This window comes from Aphelocoma coerulescens, chromosome 2 (genome assembly GCF_041296385.1).
Source record: "Aphelocoma coerulescens isolate FSJ_1873_10779 chromosome 2, UR_Acoe_1.0, whole genome shotgun sequence".
NCBI classification, from domain to species: Eukaryota; Metazoa; Chordata; class Aves; order Passeriformes; family Corvidae; genus Aphelocoma; species Aphelocoma coerulescens.
In genome coordinates, this window is record NC_091015.1 from 37,742,140 (window position 1) to 37,756,780 (window position 14,641).

The following is a 14,641-nucleotide window of genomic DNA, read 5'->3' on the forward strand; positions in this document are numbered from 1 at the left end:
TTGAGAAATGTAATAGCTGTGTGCTGTGTCTTATGGCTGTTATGAAATGGAACTTATACCTAAAGATGAGGAAAACAGTTAGTTTTCTCCATTTATGGAGCTATGCCACAGTTATGACATAATTCATAGCCAGACAGAACGTTCCAGTTGTATCCATAGACATTTCATAATTCAGTGTAGTGGAAAACTGATATTGAAGGAAGATTTTTGCCAAGTAAAGTTATTCATACACAAGCTTCCTTCTCATGACAGCTTCCCCACTGTGCTGCAGAGCGATGCTGGAACTCTGCCTTGGGACCAGCACTTTCTACACCCACACTGAAGGTTTATGTCCTGAGACGAGGTGCTTCCAGTCCCTGTACTCTCCTTCTTATCCTACCTTATTACCCTGCAGTTTTGTGCAGAGAATTTTATAGTTGCTTTTCTACAGTAAGTTCATAAATAGTGGATCTTCAGGATGTTTCCTCCATGACTGAAAGAATTTAATGATTATCTGGAGTTTGAGTGCCTTTTTCAACTTTCTTTATTATTTATTCTTAAACAGCTGCAGTTACCAGCAGATAAAATAATTTGGACCATCCATTTCTCCTTCCAGGACCAGAAAAAGCCCGAAAGAAAAAACAGGAAAAATAGGAAAATAGTAAAATAGGAAAAAATCAGACTCCTTAATTCTTGCTGCTAAAAGCAACAACAAAGTAAAAACCAAACCAAAATCCAACAGCAGAACAAAACAAATGAAAAAAACTCAAACACAGAGTTTGATTCCTATGCAAATGCATGTAGGAATCTAGAAGCAGATCTGGACAACCCTGCAGAGGTTTTTCTCAATATAAGAACACTGGCAATCATGTATATATAATATACTGTTTCACTTGTATATTTTGGAGGCATTTATTCTTAGCCTAGGCTTAATTTCCTGTCCCTAGAACAGACTAAGCCTCAGATGACCTAGTAATCTCCTAATTCCCTGCAATTGCAGTGTGACCCTTTGCAGAGGCAAACACGGCATGTAGAATAACTCCATACTAATCAGAAGAGTATGCCTTTTATATCATACCAGGAATGCTACGTGCTGCAGTGTCCAATGAGGTGGGCAGGGGACTGTGACTGCTGTTGGCCAAGGGTTGGAAATTGCCAGGTGAGCATGCCAGGACAATGCAGGCCCACAGGAGGGCAGAGGCTGAAGAACCCAAGGGGCCCTTGGCACGCTTACAGCCTGCTACAGCAACATGGGTGACACAAACTCAACAAGAACACTGCTGTTTAGCAAGGTCTTAGAAAGGGTTTATGAAGAAGACCAAAGGGCATTTTACCAAAATAATAGACTTTTGTGGTGTTTTGATATGTCTTGAGAGGTGTTTCACATTCTGCTTCATAACAAGAAAATTTTAGCTTTAGTACACGAGGGAAAGTTATAAAGGAAGGAAGAAAGAAAAGGAGCTTGGAAGGATGTGAAACCTTGGAAACAGTTAATGTTTCCCTTCTTATAGGTGGGCATGGCCTTCAGAGGCTGCCAGGTATCCACAGAGGAACCAGTTACCACGGAGATCCCATCAGCCCAAACCCATGGTCATAAATACATGCTTCTCCTTGCTATATTTCTATCAATGCTGTTGTATGTTGGAGACTGGAAGAAGGATTTGCCCTGACTTTGTTCTCCTCCAATTCTGAACTCATGCTGACACCAACGTTCCCAACTGCAAGCACTGAAAGACCATTGCAATCTTCCTTCTAAAGCCTGGGCATCCAATGGTATGACCAACCTTGACATCTTAAAACCTACAGAGTTTCAAGCCTCATGAGGTTCTAAAAACTGAAGCAGAAACATACATCTTCTAGGCAAATTATTTATATTATGTAAATAACTGATATGGTTATTAAAAACTGTTTACTAAACAGTATCAAACTATATCTTTAATAGCATGGAATTATATATTTAGCCATTTATGTTGATTCTTTTTACAGAATCTAGTCATTATTTTAATAGTTCAAGTAAGATACGAGTCAGCTATAGAGCCTCTGCTCAATGCTTTAATATTTAAACATGTCGTGTGTCATGGCTCTTAGCAGGAGGTATTATTTCATAAAGGAAGGAATTACTTACACTTACAGAAGCAAGAAGTTCGGTGTACAAGTCCACTATTATAGCAAAATGTACAAGTGCATAGCAATTACAATAAGCTGGTACAGGTGGATTGAAGGGAACTTCTTTTCCAGTGATCTGTATAAAGCAAAACAGATACTTGCCTTCAAGAGTGACCTGCTCTGGCCTGTTGCTCCTTAATATTCTTTACACTTACAAACACAAAAAGGGAGACAGATAATTGAAGAAGGATAATCTGCTGTCAAACTTATGTACTACCTAGTCTGAGACAGAGTTTAACTCTGTTTGTGCATGTCCACATCAGAAAAAAAAAAGAGAAAATATTATATTCCATTGAAAATTTTTGAAAATCTCTTCAGGAAATGAATAATGAAAAAATAAATTAAAAATATGTTTTTTCCTTCAAATAAAAAGGAAAAAAACCCCACAGCTAAAACATTCATTTCCTTCAGTTTCTTTTCCCATTTCATCTTCCCCTATGCTTTATGACTGCTAATTTGCTAATTTAAAATAGCATGTGTAGAGTTTTTAACGTTGATCCAGTAGCATTAAGAGGTCCAAGTAAATTACACACAACTGAAAGCCTGTGCATGTTCTATTTACCACCGGGATTTCCTCAGGAAGGCCAAGTCTAGGTTTGCCTGGTCCCCAGCCTGGCCCTTTGAATATGACAGAAAGCTTATTGCAGAATCCAGGTGTGGCCCAAAACGTGTTCCAAATATGAGCCAAGGGACGTAACTGGGAAAAAAAGAGTAAGTAATTTTTCACTGTTAGCAAAATAAAAGATTAATAAAACATTATATTTTATAAATTTTTAACTTTCAAATAAATGATTTTTCAAACTCTGTAAAGAGAATAAATTAGAAATAGATTAAGACAGTTCAGAAAACCTGTCTGAAATAGGCAAAAGTCATATGAAACCCTTGGTTAATTTGGTGAGGATTACAATGACTTCTGCTCAGAGGAAAATCTGTTCTTCCATCTGTCTCCTGTAATCACTCCAGAGTATTTAGTGGTATATTGTATAGCTATATTTATGCTACTGGGATCTTGACATGACATGACATACTCTCAATAACTAAATTACTTCATATCTGAATGAAATGGATATAATTGCACATCCTCCCACTTTCCAGCCCTGACAGCCCTGACAGCAGAATTTCTCATTCTTTGAGATTCCTCCTTGGATGAACAGTCATGAAAAGCAAATATGGACTCCACCACTTCTCATGTTTTTCCAGAGAATTTTTATCTAGCTTAAGTTAAACCTGGACCAATAAATCTAAGAAGCACCACACTAATTACTTTTCTTTTTTTTTTAAATATATGCTTTTGTCTGTGCTTCACTGCGTATTGCACTGCATATTGCAAAACAGATCTCACTCAGTCCAACACCTTATATATCACTGTTCTAATCAGTTTTTCATTTTACTGTTTTGTATTTTCATGATTACTACAAACTCTGCATATACTCAACGCAGCGAGTGGAAATGGCTGTCTCAGAATGAAATACTGAAAAAATTGTAGATAAAGTAATTGACTGGTCAGCAATGCAAGGATGGCCTCAACTGTGCCTAATAGAGGGGTTTCTTTTGAATATGACTGAATGTTGAAGATATCACAGTCAGTGACACAAACTATAGCACCTGGAGCATGATGGGATCAAACGAATTTACTGGATGAGTTAAGCCATATACAACTTTTTCATCTTCGGCCTCAAATGTTCCTAATGGAAGAAGAAAACAAAAGAATGACAAACAATCAAATTCAAACGTATACATATTTTTGCCACACCGACCAAACATGACAGAGAACACCTTCTGTAACTTACCAAATATCCTGTCCCAGATAATGAGTGTGCCACCATAATTTTTGTCAATGCAGTAGGGATTTCTACCTACAAAAAAAATCAATTATGAGACAAGTAACAGGATAAAGAAGAATACTAGCAACTGAATTATGAAGGAAAGTCATCATTTTCATTGCTTTATAGCCTAAAAATAACTTTAAAAGATAGCTAACCCACCATTCCTCATACTTCTATGAAATTTCTTTTTCCTTAACAGCCTTACTGCTCTCCTTCTATTTAGAAATCCAATGTGTCACACCCAAAACTTCTATGAAATAAAAGGATTCATTTGGAGAGCAAAACCAGGTCAAAATATATTTATAAAAAACAAATTAAAAAGCAAACAAAAATGATTCCACCAGTTTATACCTAAGAAAATATATGCTAAATGCATGTGTAATCATCTCATTAATAGCTATCAGGTGTCTCTATCCTCTATGTCATACATCTGATCCTGCACTATTAATTTCAGTGTGAGGAAAACTGCTCCTTCTGTGTTTTCTAGGGAATGTATTTGTATATAAGCAGTCCTCTCAAACTTATGAGCGAAGAAACATTGGTTACATACCCTTAAGTTCATGCAGGTAATCTGGAGCAACTGTACAGCCCCTGATCAGCTCTGGAACAATTCAGCTTAACTCCAATCAGGATGAGAGCATTAGTTTAGATTTACAGCTGAGCAAATAACAGCAGAGTGTCTCCCTGAAGATTACCAGTAGTTGTGCAAATTTTAAGGACTAGACACTTACAGCACCACCACTGTGGATACAGTGATTTTGAGGATATAATAAACATTAGTAACATCCTCTGTACATTTGAGTCTGTTTCAAATTGTTCTTCCATTCCCCTATATATTTTTTTTAAACTTACTATTTCTGCACACTGAATGAGCTAAGGACATCTGTGAAATTCACTTCTGTTTCTTAGATATGTTCATGATATTTTTCAGTATGCGGTGGAGTTATTAATACAATTTACATACGCAGTACACTCTCGAAGGCCTCTGAATACTGGTGAAAAATCAATCATCGTGCACTTCTGTTAAGTGAGATATCAATAATTCAGACAGGTGAAATCAAATTCCACTAAAATATTTAAAAGTTCTTCTAAAACCTAGCCATGTTTTTCACATATACAGTGCTTGAATTTGAATGCAAAAGCGTGTTTGTTGACGACTCAGTAGTCAGGGAAGGATGAGATGTTTTTCTATCACTTCATACTTAAAATCATTGAATTTTTTTGCTCAAAGTCTTCAAATTATTTCATGTTATCCAGACTTAATTTCTGCTCAATAATTAATCTTAAACATAAAAAATGTTTAAACATAATATCTGAAAATGTTTTTTAAAATACTGTGAAATTTTCTACGGAAGAGGAACCATTTCTGAAGTAGTGGTCAAAATCAAAATCTTTCTGTAAATCTGATTTTACAATATAATTTTACTACATTACTATTACTATACAAATAGTGACCTTGAGAAAAAAAAAAACACACCAAGGAATAAGGGGTTCCACTTTTATCTTACCATGATGAACTCTGTGATGACTGGGAGTATTAAGAATCCATTCCAGAGGCCCAAGTTTGGTGATAACCTTAAAAAATGTAATGCTTCAATGAAATTGAAAATACTGTATAAGATCAAGAAGAAGCAGAGGAATGAAAGGAGGAAATGCAAAAGAGGAGGTTTATCTTCTGAAGAACTGCCTAAAAAGTTTTTTTCTGAACCATTTCACTGCATTACACTTTCAAAAATTTTCATTTAAAAATAGTAAAATACAAATTAAAATTTGAATTTCCTTTTGATCCACAAGCTAATTTCTTTTGATCTAGCAGTGAATTTTTTTCTTACTGTTTTTATCATTATTCCCTGAGAATCTTTGAAAGACCTGGCAATCATGAGCTGTTACTAACATAGAATCACAGGGAAGTGATTGTCCCATCGTATTCAGCACCGATGAGGCTGCACCTTGAGTACCATGTTCAGTTTTGGGCCTCTCAATTCAGGAAAGGAGACACTGAGGTGCTTGAGCGAGTCCAGAGGAGGGCAATGGAGCTGGTGAAGGGTCTAGAAAGCCTCTCCTGTGAGGAGTGACTGAGGGAACTGGGGTTGTTTAGCCTGGAGAAAATGAGGCTCAGAAGGACTTCACTGCTCTCTAGCTACCTGAAAGGAGGTTGTAGTGAGGTGCAGGTCGGCTTCTTCTGCCCTGTCCCAAATGAAAGGACGAGGAAATGGCTTTCAGTTGTGCCAGCAGAGGTTCACACTGGATATTAGAAAAAAAAAAATCACTGGAAGAGTGCTTAGGCACTGGAATAAGTTGCCCAGGGAGGTGGTGGAGTCACCATCTCTGGAAAAGTTCCAGAAGCATCTGGATGTGACACTTGGGGATATGGTTTAGGAGTGATTCTGGTGATGCTGGGTTGATGGTTGGACTAGATGATCTTGAAGGTCTCTTACAATCTTGGTAATTCTGTGATTCCATACAAATTGTTTCACTCATTTTTCTTACCCATATCCAGTGACACTGCTTGGGATTCAGTGTAACTCTATAATCCCAGTTATGTAAACACTTTATGTCAGCAAATAGCTGGCATTGATGTAGAAACAAGTACTCCTTTCCCCTTTAGTACCTTTGACTGCTTGTTTCTTCTGTCAATAACCTTCCTTTACTCTGGCATGAATGTATTAACACATCAAACCTGATTGAGGAACTGATGCAAATCAAAATGACTTTTGTTTTGTTTTTCTAAGTTAGTTTAACTGGATCAGTTCCTGATTTTGGTCCAACATATGGTCACAAATGCATGAGTCAGAGACATGACCAGCATAAATTCATTGTGGAGCTACAATCTAAGGCAATGAGTCAACAGTACAGAAAGGTGGCCTTGATCATTTTAGCACCAAACCAAAAATGATAGAAAGTATGCACTGCCAAAAACTCACTCTAGTGTTTCAAGCTTTGTCAGAAAATGCTGGTGAATTAAGTTTGTATCAGCAGGGTTTATGCTAAATTAGGTACCCGCAGCTACTATGGAACTAGAGGAAAGCCAGCACTGACTTCAAATGTGGTGCTTTGGTTAGCTCAAAAGAAGTGTGTGGACACCTAAACACAGCAATCATTCTTTAATCCCAAACACAAACCTGTCACAAATTGATGTAATCACTGGATGACCAAAAAGGACATCTATTCACGATATATACTGAAATGATATCTATTCACCATGTCTGATTATGGCCATAATGTCTTGAAATTAAAAGGGGGCAAAGGGCATAAAAGCAGCTAAACAAAAATGCTCAGACATTAAGAAACAAGCCCAAGAATCTGTAATTTTTTTCCTTTTAAGGAATTTAATTAGTAAATTTAATACTCATACTGCCAAAAGGAGTGATCTGTAATATAATAATAGAGATAAGATAATACTGGCAAAAAAAAAATTTAGAGTGGCAAACAGTCATTATTCATGAGAGCAGGTCCAATCATCTAAAAAGGATTTTCATTCCTTTAAGATATACAGAACAAAGTCCTGAAATATGGCAGTTCCATGTCTCTTTAATTTACTGTTTTGCAAGTGCAAGAAGATTTAGTTTCAAAAAGCAGACTCAGGACATTCTTCAGATGTATTTAAATTGTTATGAATGAGTTAAATATAAGACAGGAAAAAAAAAATTTTTTTCATTTTTCTCTTAAATAACAGCAAAGGAACATCTACTTAATTGGTTGAGAATTTCTGTAATTAAAGGAGTAGAGAAATACAAAAATTCTTCAGGTCTCAATTCTACAGAGAACTGTAATATTTGGAGCATCTTTCTCAAAATCCTGCTCACACTTGACTGGAAAAACAGAATCCTGAGACAAGTTTGTTTTGTTTCATTTAACTCAGAAGCCAAGGGCAACATAAGCAGGATCAGCTCTCCCTCAAAATAAGTTCAAGTCTGAAAATACCATCTAAAGGTAAGAAATGATCCATTATTCATGCTAGTTCCATTTTCTGCCTTTCTCAAGCAGAACATCCCACTGTTTTAAGATATGTGAGATGTGACTATTAAATTAATTTAATCTGAGCCAAATGTCTTGAACTGCAGCCCAGCACCTGAGAGAACACTGATTTATCTAATAGACCAGAACTAACGTTGATCCAGTTGGTTTTAATATATTTTTATCTCAGTATTTTAACAATTTTTGTGAAAATAAACCAAATGTGCACGAGGAGAACAGGGAATCAGTAAGGCATAGCAGTCTTCAATTTTGGCCTACAGGTGGATTGTAACAAAATGTCCTCAGAATGAATGCCTTCAGTCCTCAATATCCAGGTGGTTGAATTAAAATTTTAAAACTAAAATACATCCTTTTGAAAGTCTACATAGTACATCCTTATGCTAAAGCAGAAATTGGGACTCCCTAAGGACCTAAGAGATTTATGTAAAACTTTAAATAATTTTTTCTAAATCATAGTAGAGAAAGTATTTTCTTTAGATAATGAAATCTCTCTCATCCTTTAAAACAGTCTTTCTTTGAGTGATGACATCTAAAAATCTACTGAAATATCTTCTCTATGGCATAATTAGTGATTGATACCTGAGCCTACTTTGATTCATTATTCAGTCAAGGTCACCTCCATTGCAAAAACATTTTAGCCCCACTCTGACAAAAAGATCATCTGAGACAACAACTATAAGCACATGACTTTAAAGCTCAGAGGGGGTACAGAACTCTGTACCTGATGAAGTAAAAATCTAGCAAATGTATGTTGACATTAGCAATCCATAAATCAATGCTTTGTCTAAAACAAATCACAAATATTTTTCCACCAGACAGTCAAAATTGTACAGGGTGCTATTCCTAGAAACTTCCTTTGCTATCAGTAAGTTTACTTGTAGATATTTAGCACATTCCTAAAAAAACACTATAAAAAACTGTTGTCAGAGGAAAGGTTTTAGTGCCAAATTTTTTATAAATATTTTATAAGCATATATGCTATAAATATAATCATATATCTTTTCAAGAAACAGAAAGATATCACCACTGAAAAGCTGAATTTTGAAGGCTCTTGCAGCACTACAGGGCAAAGAATGTTTAAATTTGTTGAATTTTTCTATATTCTGCCATCTTACCTGGGAAAAAACTCCTACAAGCAGATTTTTCACCAAAGAAAATTGGATAGGATAGTAAGACAATATTTGCCAGACAAGATTCTGACATAGTCATGTCAGTCTGACATGAACTTACTGCAGCCATACTGAAAGAAATGAAGTTCGTAAGAACTGACTCATAAGAAAATTTAATGTGGTGTAACAACAGCCCTTGCTCAAAAGAATACCCAGAGAGAAAGAAGGCAGTGGCAGCTGTTCCACGTACCCATCTACCTTTCATTTGTCAGTCTATCCTCATTTTATTATGTCCAGACATTTTCCTTGGAGAATGGCAATTTCAGAGGAGCTCATAAGCATTCTTTGTAGCAGTAACCTGGCTTTCACTGCAGTTGCAACCAGTTGCCAAAGCACATACACTAAGTTTCAGACATTCAAGACAGAGAAACATTTTCAGCTTATAATGTAATTGTATTCAAATTGGCTTATTAGAGTAAGAGCTTTCATGATGTTCACATATCAGGAAAAAAAAACCTAAACTTTTTAAAGAAAACCAAATAAATGTGATAAGAAGATCAGCTTAGTTTTTGATGCTTGTAATTGGGATTTTCATTAAAAGACTCTGCTACTTTAATTTTTGTATCTCACCTTTTTACTGTAAAGTATTCTAAAAAGTAAAAAACCAATAGTTGAAATGTCATTGTTCAATAACCCTACCACCAGTACTTCCAACCTTATTTCATATTACTCAAAAGAAAAAAGTCTGCTTGTGAATATAAAATATTCTTACTCTATATATCATCACCTTGCAGTGATTTGAGGAGTACAGAAAAATAGCTACCAATCCCCTAAAAGCTGAAATACCCCAACTGTTGTCCAATGATAACCTTATCTGTATTTTGACCAATATGACTGGGGGTTTACATTTTTGTTTGTTTCCCTGATACAGACACCTACTGTTCTAAATCAACTCCTGTCTCGGATTTTTCCTTTCTCAATTAACACATCACGTGCACCAAAACTCCCATGCCAGTGACCCACAGATGAACTGCAGCATTCCAAAAAACTCTTTTCCTGTTTCCTTTATTTTTTAACAACCCATTGCCACAAAAAAAAATTTTTCATTTGTCAAAATCCTCACAAATGGACTCAATAAACTACCTGCAAATCAGATATGTAGGCATCTTATATGTATCAGGTATGAAAGTTTTGTCCACAGAACATGTATTCTTGTTTCCTTCTTTTCTTTAAAAACCAACGTATTTCCTCTGTTGTACTTGGGTATGACTAAACGATAAAGCAGAATAACTGACAATAATTGAAGCAACTCCAAAAGCTGTGTAATAAATAAGGCATGCTTAGAAATACTTTCCATACATTACTGAATAAAATATCCTGGAATTGAAATCTTCAAGTATAATGAGGACTAAATGTTTTTTTTCTACAATAGTAGTTCTTATATAAAGATGTTTCCTTTGTGACAGAAATCCCTCGCCTAAAGGAAAATAACATTATGCAGTATCACTTGTGGCATGTAAGCACCTCCATTTGTGGTCTCAGAGTTTGTCAGCACCAAGGGAAATCTTTATTGCCTGGTACCTGCACCCCTTCAGTGTAGTTCTTGTTTAAGTAATGAGAAAAAATCGTAACATAAAATCCAAGGGAAACTTTACATCTTGTGTAACAACTCCTCCTGTCACCACTACCACATGAATCTTTACTCAGCCCTGTTTCAACATGAACGCAGGAAGGAATGTCAACTGAGTAAAGCAGGCAACCTTACAGTAAAACCATTCGCATATAAAAGGTTCTGGGTTATTTTTTTTCCTTTGAGCATAAGGAAAGCTGTTTGTAGCACAGCATTACTTTCAATATCATAGTGTTACTGATCTGCAGGACAGGAGAGGGTAAATTCATCCCTGGAGCATCACTAAGGAGCACTCTGAACTTAACTTTGGGCTCTCTGTTAAGACTAGTTGGTAGTAAAACACATATTACAAGTCATTTCCTCATCAAAATCAAGATAAGATTCTTATTCCTGGTATATAAATCTGTATTTCAGACAGTCTGGTGGGGAAATTTAAAAATATGACCTTAATTACATTCCCCAGTAGAGCTGCTGTGTTAATTCAGGACAACACGCCCATGTATTTATACAGATGGCTCTGCTGATCAGATTTGCCATGTAAAATCTCTACAGGGAAGCTGGGGAAAGGCAGAACTCCTAGGTTTTGTGCTCGTCTGCCAGTTTCACACTTTGAAATCCTTGGCAAAGTCTGATTTATACACCGCCAACTGTTTTCCTATCTGATTAGGCAGTTTTCTACTCCAGTAAGCATGTAAAATGGATATAGCTGAATTTCCACACTGAGAAGAGAAAAAACAATATTTATAGTTTAGAAATAAAACATGTGAGAGGAATCAGGCCTGTTGGGATCATAAAGAGTTTCATAGAGGGTGAATTTCTGATAAATCTGGTTTGTAGGAATGGGAGGTGAAAGCCTAGTTTTAATGGACAGTCTGGTTTAGGGCATATTTATATAATAAACATGCAGACTTAAGAAATGTGTTTACAATAAATTATCTTGAAGGCAAGCTTTTGTCACTTTTCATTGTTATACATCTCAACTAGGAGGTAAGGTTTGAATCAATTTGGCATCTTACATGAATATTTAAGTTAACAGTTTTGATAAGTGGATGCAACCTTTTTTTTTTCTTTATAGGTCCAATTAAGCCTTGTGGGAAAGGTGAGCACATATAGGAAGTTTCAATAAATTTTTCCACTAAAAATGAAAAAACTTACAATAGCTGATTGGTTTAATTGCAGCATTACAAATAGCAGAGCATGGAGCAAGTCACACTTTCAGTCATATATCAAGTTAAGCATTTTAAACAAACTCCAGAAGAAAAATTGCTATACAATTTCAGTATTTTTCAGCAGCCTGATAATACATTCTGGAAATGGCAAGAAAAAAACCAGAAAGTCATAAATCAGTATGCCAGTCCTGAAATAAACTAAAATATAGTCAATTGAGGCTCTTCATCTTCCTTTTTACCACAGATCAAAAAATAGTCAGCAGCCTATACTTTGAGATTTTAACAAAGAAGGGTCTTTCAAACTTTCTGTTGGCTTTGAAGCTATAACTAATTTAAATAGATTCTCAGTGAGTACAAGCTATGAGAAAAACTCAAGAGAATTACAAGTAATATGTTAAGATGGAAAATAAGATTTTTCTTTTTTACAAAGAGCAGTATCTCTAACATTGTTAATGTGGTATCCTACCATTATTGTATTAAATTTGTTAAATGACTTGTTTAGATTCTTTTCCAGGATGCAGAATGTACTGAAAGGTGTTACATCTTTAAGTAGCTCACTTCACTTTTATCTTGGTAATTCTCCAGGAACGTAATAGACAGAAGTGGCCTAAATAAAATTCTTTAAGTACGATCTTTAGTTTTAGGGTTTCTGCAGGCAGGTTAGCAATAGTCAGGTCCATTGCTCCTGAAGTAAACACTTCACAGCTGTCGCTTGCAAAGAAGAGCCTTTGGTGCAAGGACCAGAAGCCAACACTCAAGGATTTAACTAATAGGATCCAAATTGAAGTTCTTGATTATGTTCTTGTCCCGTAAACTTTTTTATTTCTGGCCCCACTAGTGACCCAGCTTCAACAGGGATAGGGGAGGATTCTTCTGTCTGGATTGTTGCCTATCAAATGCAAACCACCAATATAATCCTCTTATCATGGAGCAGCCACTTTTGAATGAAAAAGATCGTGGCTCCTGTGCTGCGTGTTGAATTCAGAGCTACTGGGTGCACGGCACAGTTAAAAGAGGAGTTCACACACACAGTTAAAATAGGATGCTCATCCTCATGCTACCCAGGTGTAGCACTGGCATTCTTAAGCATCACTGAGCTTTTAGGTGCCACAGAAGGAACTCTAAACTTCATCCTGCTATGTTTTTCCTGATTACACTGAGTTCAAGTGCAGCCCACACTTAGCAGGACAGGAATAATATGCTCTCTTATGAATGTTTTATTTTCTCTCTCTTTTGTTATTCTTTTTATTTAAAACAAAAAGCAGAGTTATATGCCTTATATATCTAGAAAGACAATACTTTTCTCCCCTCATGGGAGAAGTGAAACATGGAAGACTGGAACATATTTTACAGTTATTGCTAGTATTTGTGTTTAATGCTAACGTTGTCAGCTTTGCTTTTCTCTGCCTTCTGGCAAGTGCAATGATGACAAGACTTTCATCCTGCAGGTTGGTCAGAAAATCTAATAAGCCATTTTGGCAGACAGGCTGGATTGAAGCAGGGAGATAGATCTCTTTGTTTCTTGGAATCATGCTTAAGTTTTAATGTCTATTATGTATACATAGCCTTTCTGAACCTACGAAGTCACTGTCTGCATTAAAGAAAGTATGTTTATCTTCCTGGTGTTTTCTGAATTTGTTTTTTTTCTCTACAGAGTAAATGTTTGATTTGACAGTTTGCAGCAGACAAATAATGAATTTATGAATGATAAAAGCATCAGCAATCAAGAATGTGGCTTTCTTTTGTAAACAAAACTTCCTTTAAAAAGAACTTTCTTTTGCAAACCAAATTTGGTTCTTTATGCAAATCAGAAAATAACTGGTTCCCCATTGTTTTAAAATAACTTCTTGGATCTTTGTAACAGCAAGAAAGTATGCAGTAGACTGTTGGATGATGTCACCTGTTTCTAGGAATTCCAGTAAATCATCATGTCACTGAATGTTGACAGACACAATCTTGAACATCAGACTAGGAGAATGGCTGTCATCACCTCTAATTACCTTCATCCCTTTGATGACTTCTAGCAAAAGTCTTCTGAATGGTAAGTTTCTGATTCCTTGTAACCTGACAAGGACAGATGTGTGTGTTTCTAATTTGAAAGGTAACATCAGACAGAGCTGTGTCTATTTTTGGCTAAAGTGGCTGAATTGAATGAAATAAATTCATTATTTCATTAAATGAACCAATGTACTAAAATGAAGAAAAATAAGGGTTTTCTTGGCCTATGATATTTGAATTCAAAGTGACCTTCCAGAAACAAATTCAAGAGATACTGCAGTTTCACAGTTCTACTCAATACATTGGATTATTACTGATTTTACCTTTTACTGATGATATTTTTTAGATAAAAAAAAAATCAACGAACTCCAACAAACACAAAGAAAAACAACATCAACAGAAAAGCAAAAGCCAAACAACATTTTTTATCCTGGCCAGAAAATCAAATCAGTCCACCATACTCTGTTTCCACTGTGATCCATTCAATACCACTTGTATATCATCATTTTGCAAAAACTTCCACACATTAAATTTGACTCATATCTTACTGTCCTTATAGGAAATAACCACAATACAGAAAACTAAGAAAAAATATATGATTTTGTAAACCAGGCCTAGACGTATTTTACCTTCTGTTAGAGACTGAAATATTCGTTTATGACTTAAACATTTTCATGAAGGACTTGCAAAACTGTATTACAAAAGCTGCAGACAGAGAAGACTAACGCACCCTGAATGGGGCTCTGAGAGGCTCTGGACTAATCGCTGATAAGATAAAGTAACAAC

General features: G+C 35.8%; 1 protein-coding gene across 2 annotated transcripts in view; it reads right to left on the reverse strand.

The window, feature by feature from the left end:
- The window catches only part of LOC138106448 (alkylglycerol monooxygenase-like), a 197,195-nt gene that overhangs the window by 89,151 nt on the left and 93,403 nt on the right, over positions 1 to 14,641 (reverse strand). The window contains exons 6-10 of one of the 2 annotated variants that reach the window (XM_069007061.1): positions 5,480 to 5,546; positions 3,936 to 4,001; positions 3,751 to 3,830; positions 2,708 to 2,842; positions 2,111 to 2,221 (exon numbers count right to left, since the gene is read on the reverse strand). In XM_069007061.1, the coding sequence (XP_068863162.1) occupies positions 2,111 to 2,221; positions 2,708 to 2,842; positions 3,751 to 3,830; positions 3,936 to 4,001; positions 5,480 to 5,546 (459 nt within the window). Of the gene's footprint in view, positions 1 to 2,104; positions 2,222 to 2,707; positions 2,843 to 3,750; positions 3,831 to 3,935; positions 4,002 to 5,479; positions 5,547 to 14,641 lie in introns of both variants that reach the window. The other variant, XM_069007060.1, reaches the window with a different exon arrangement.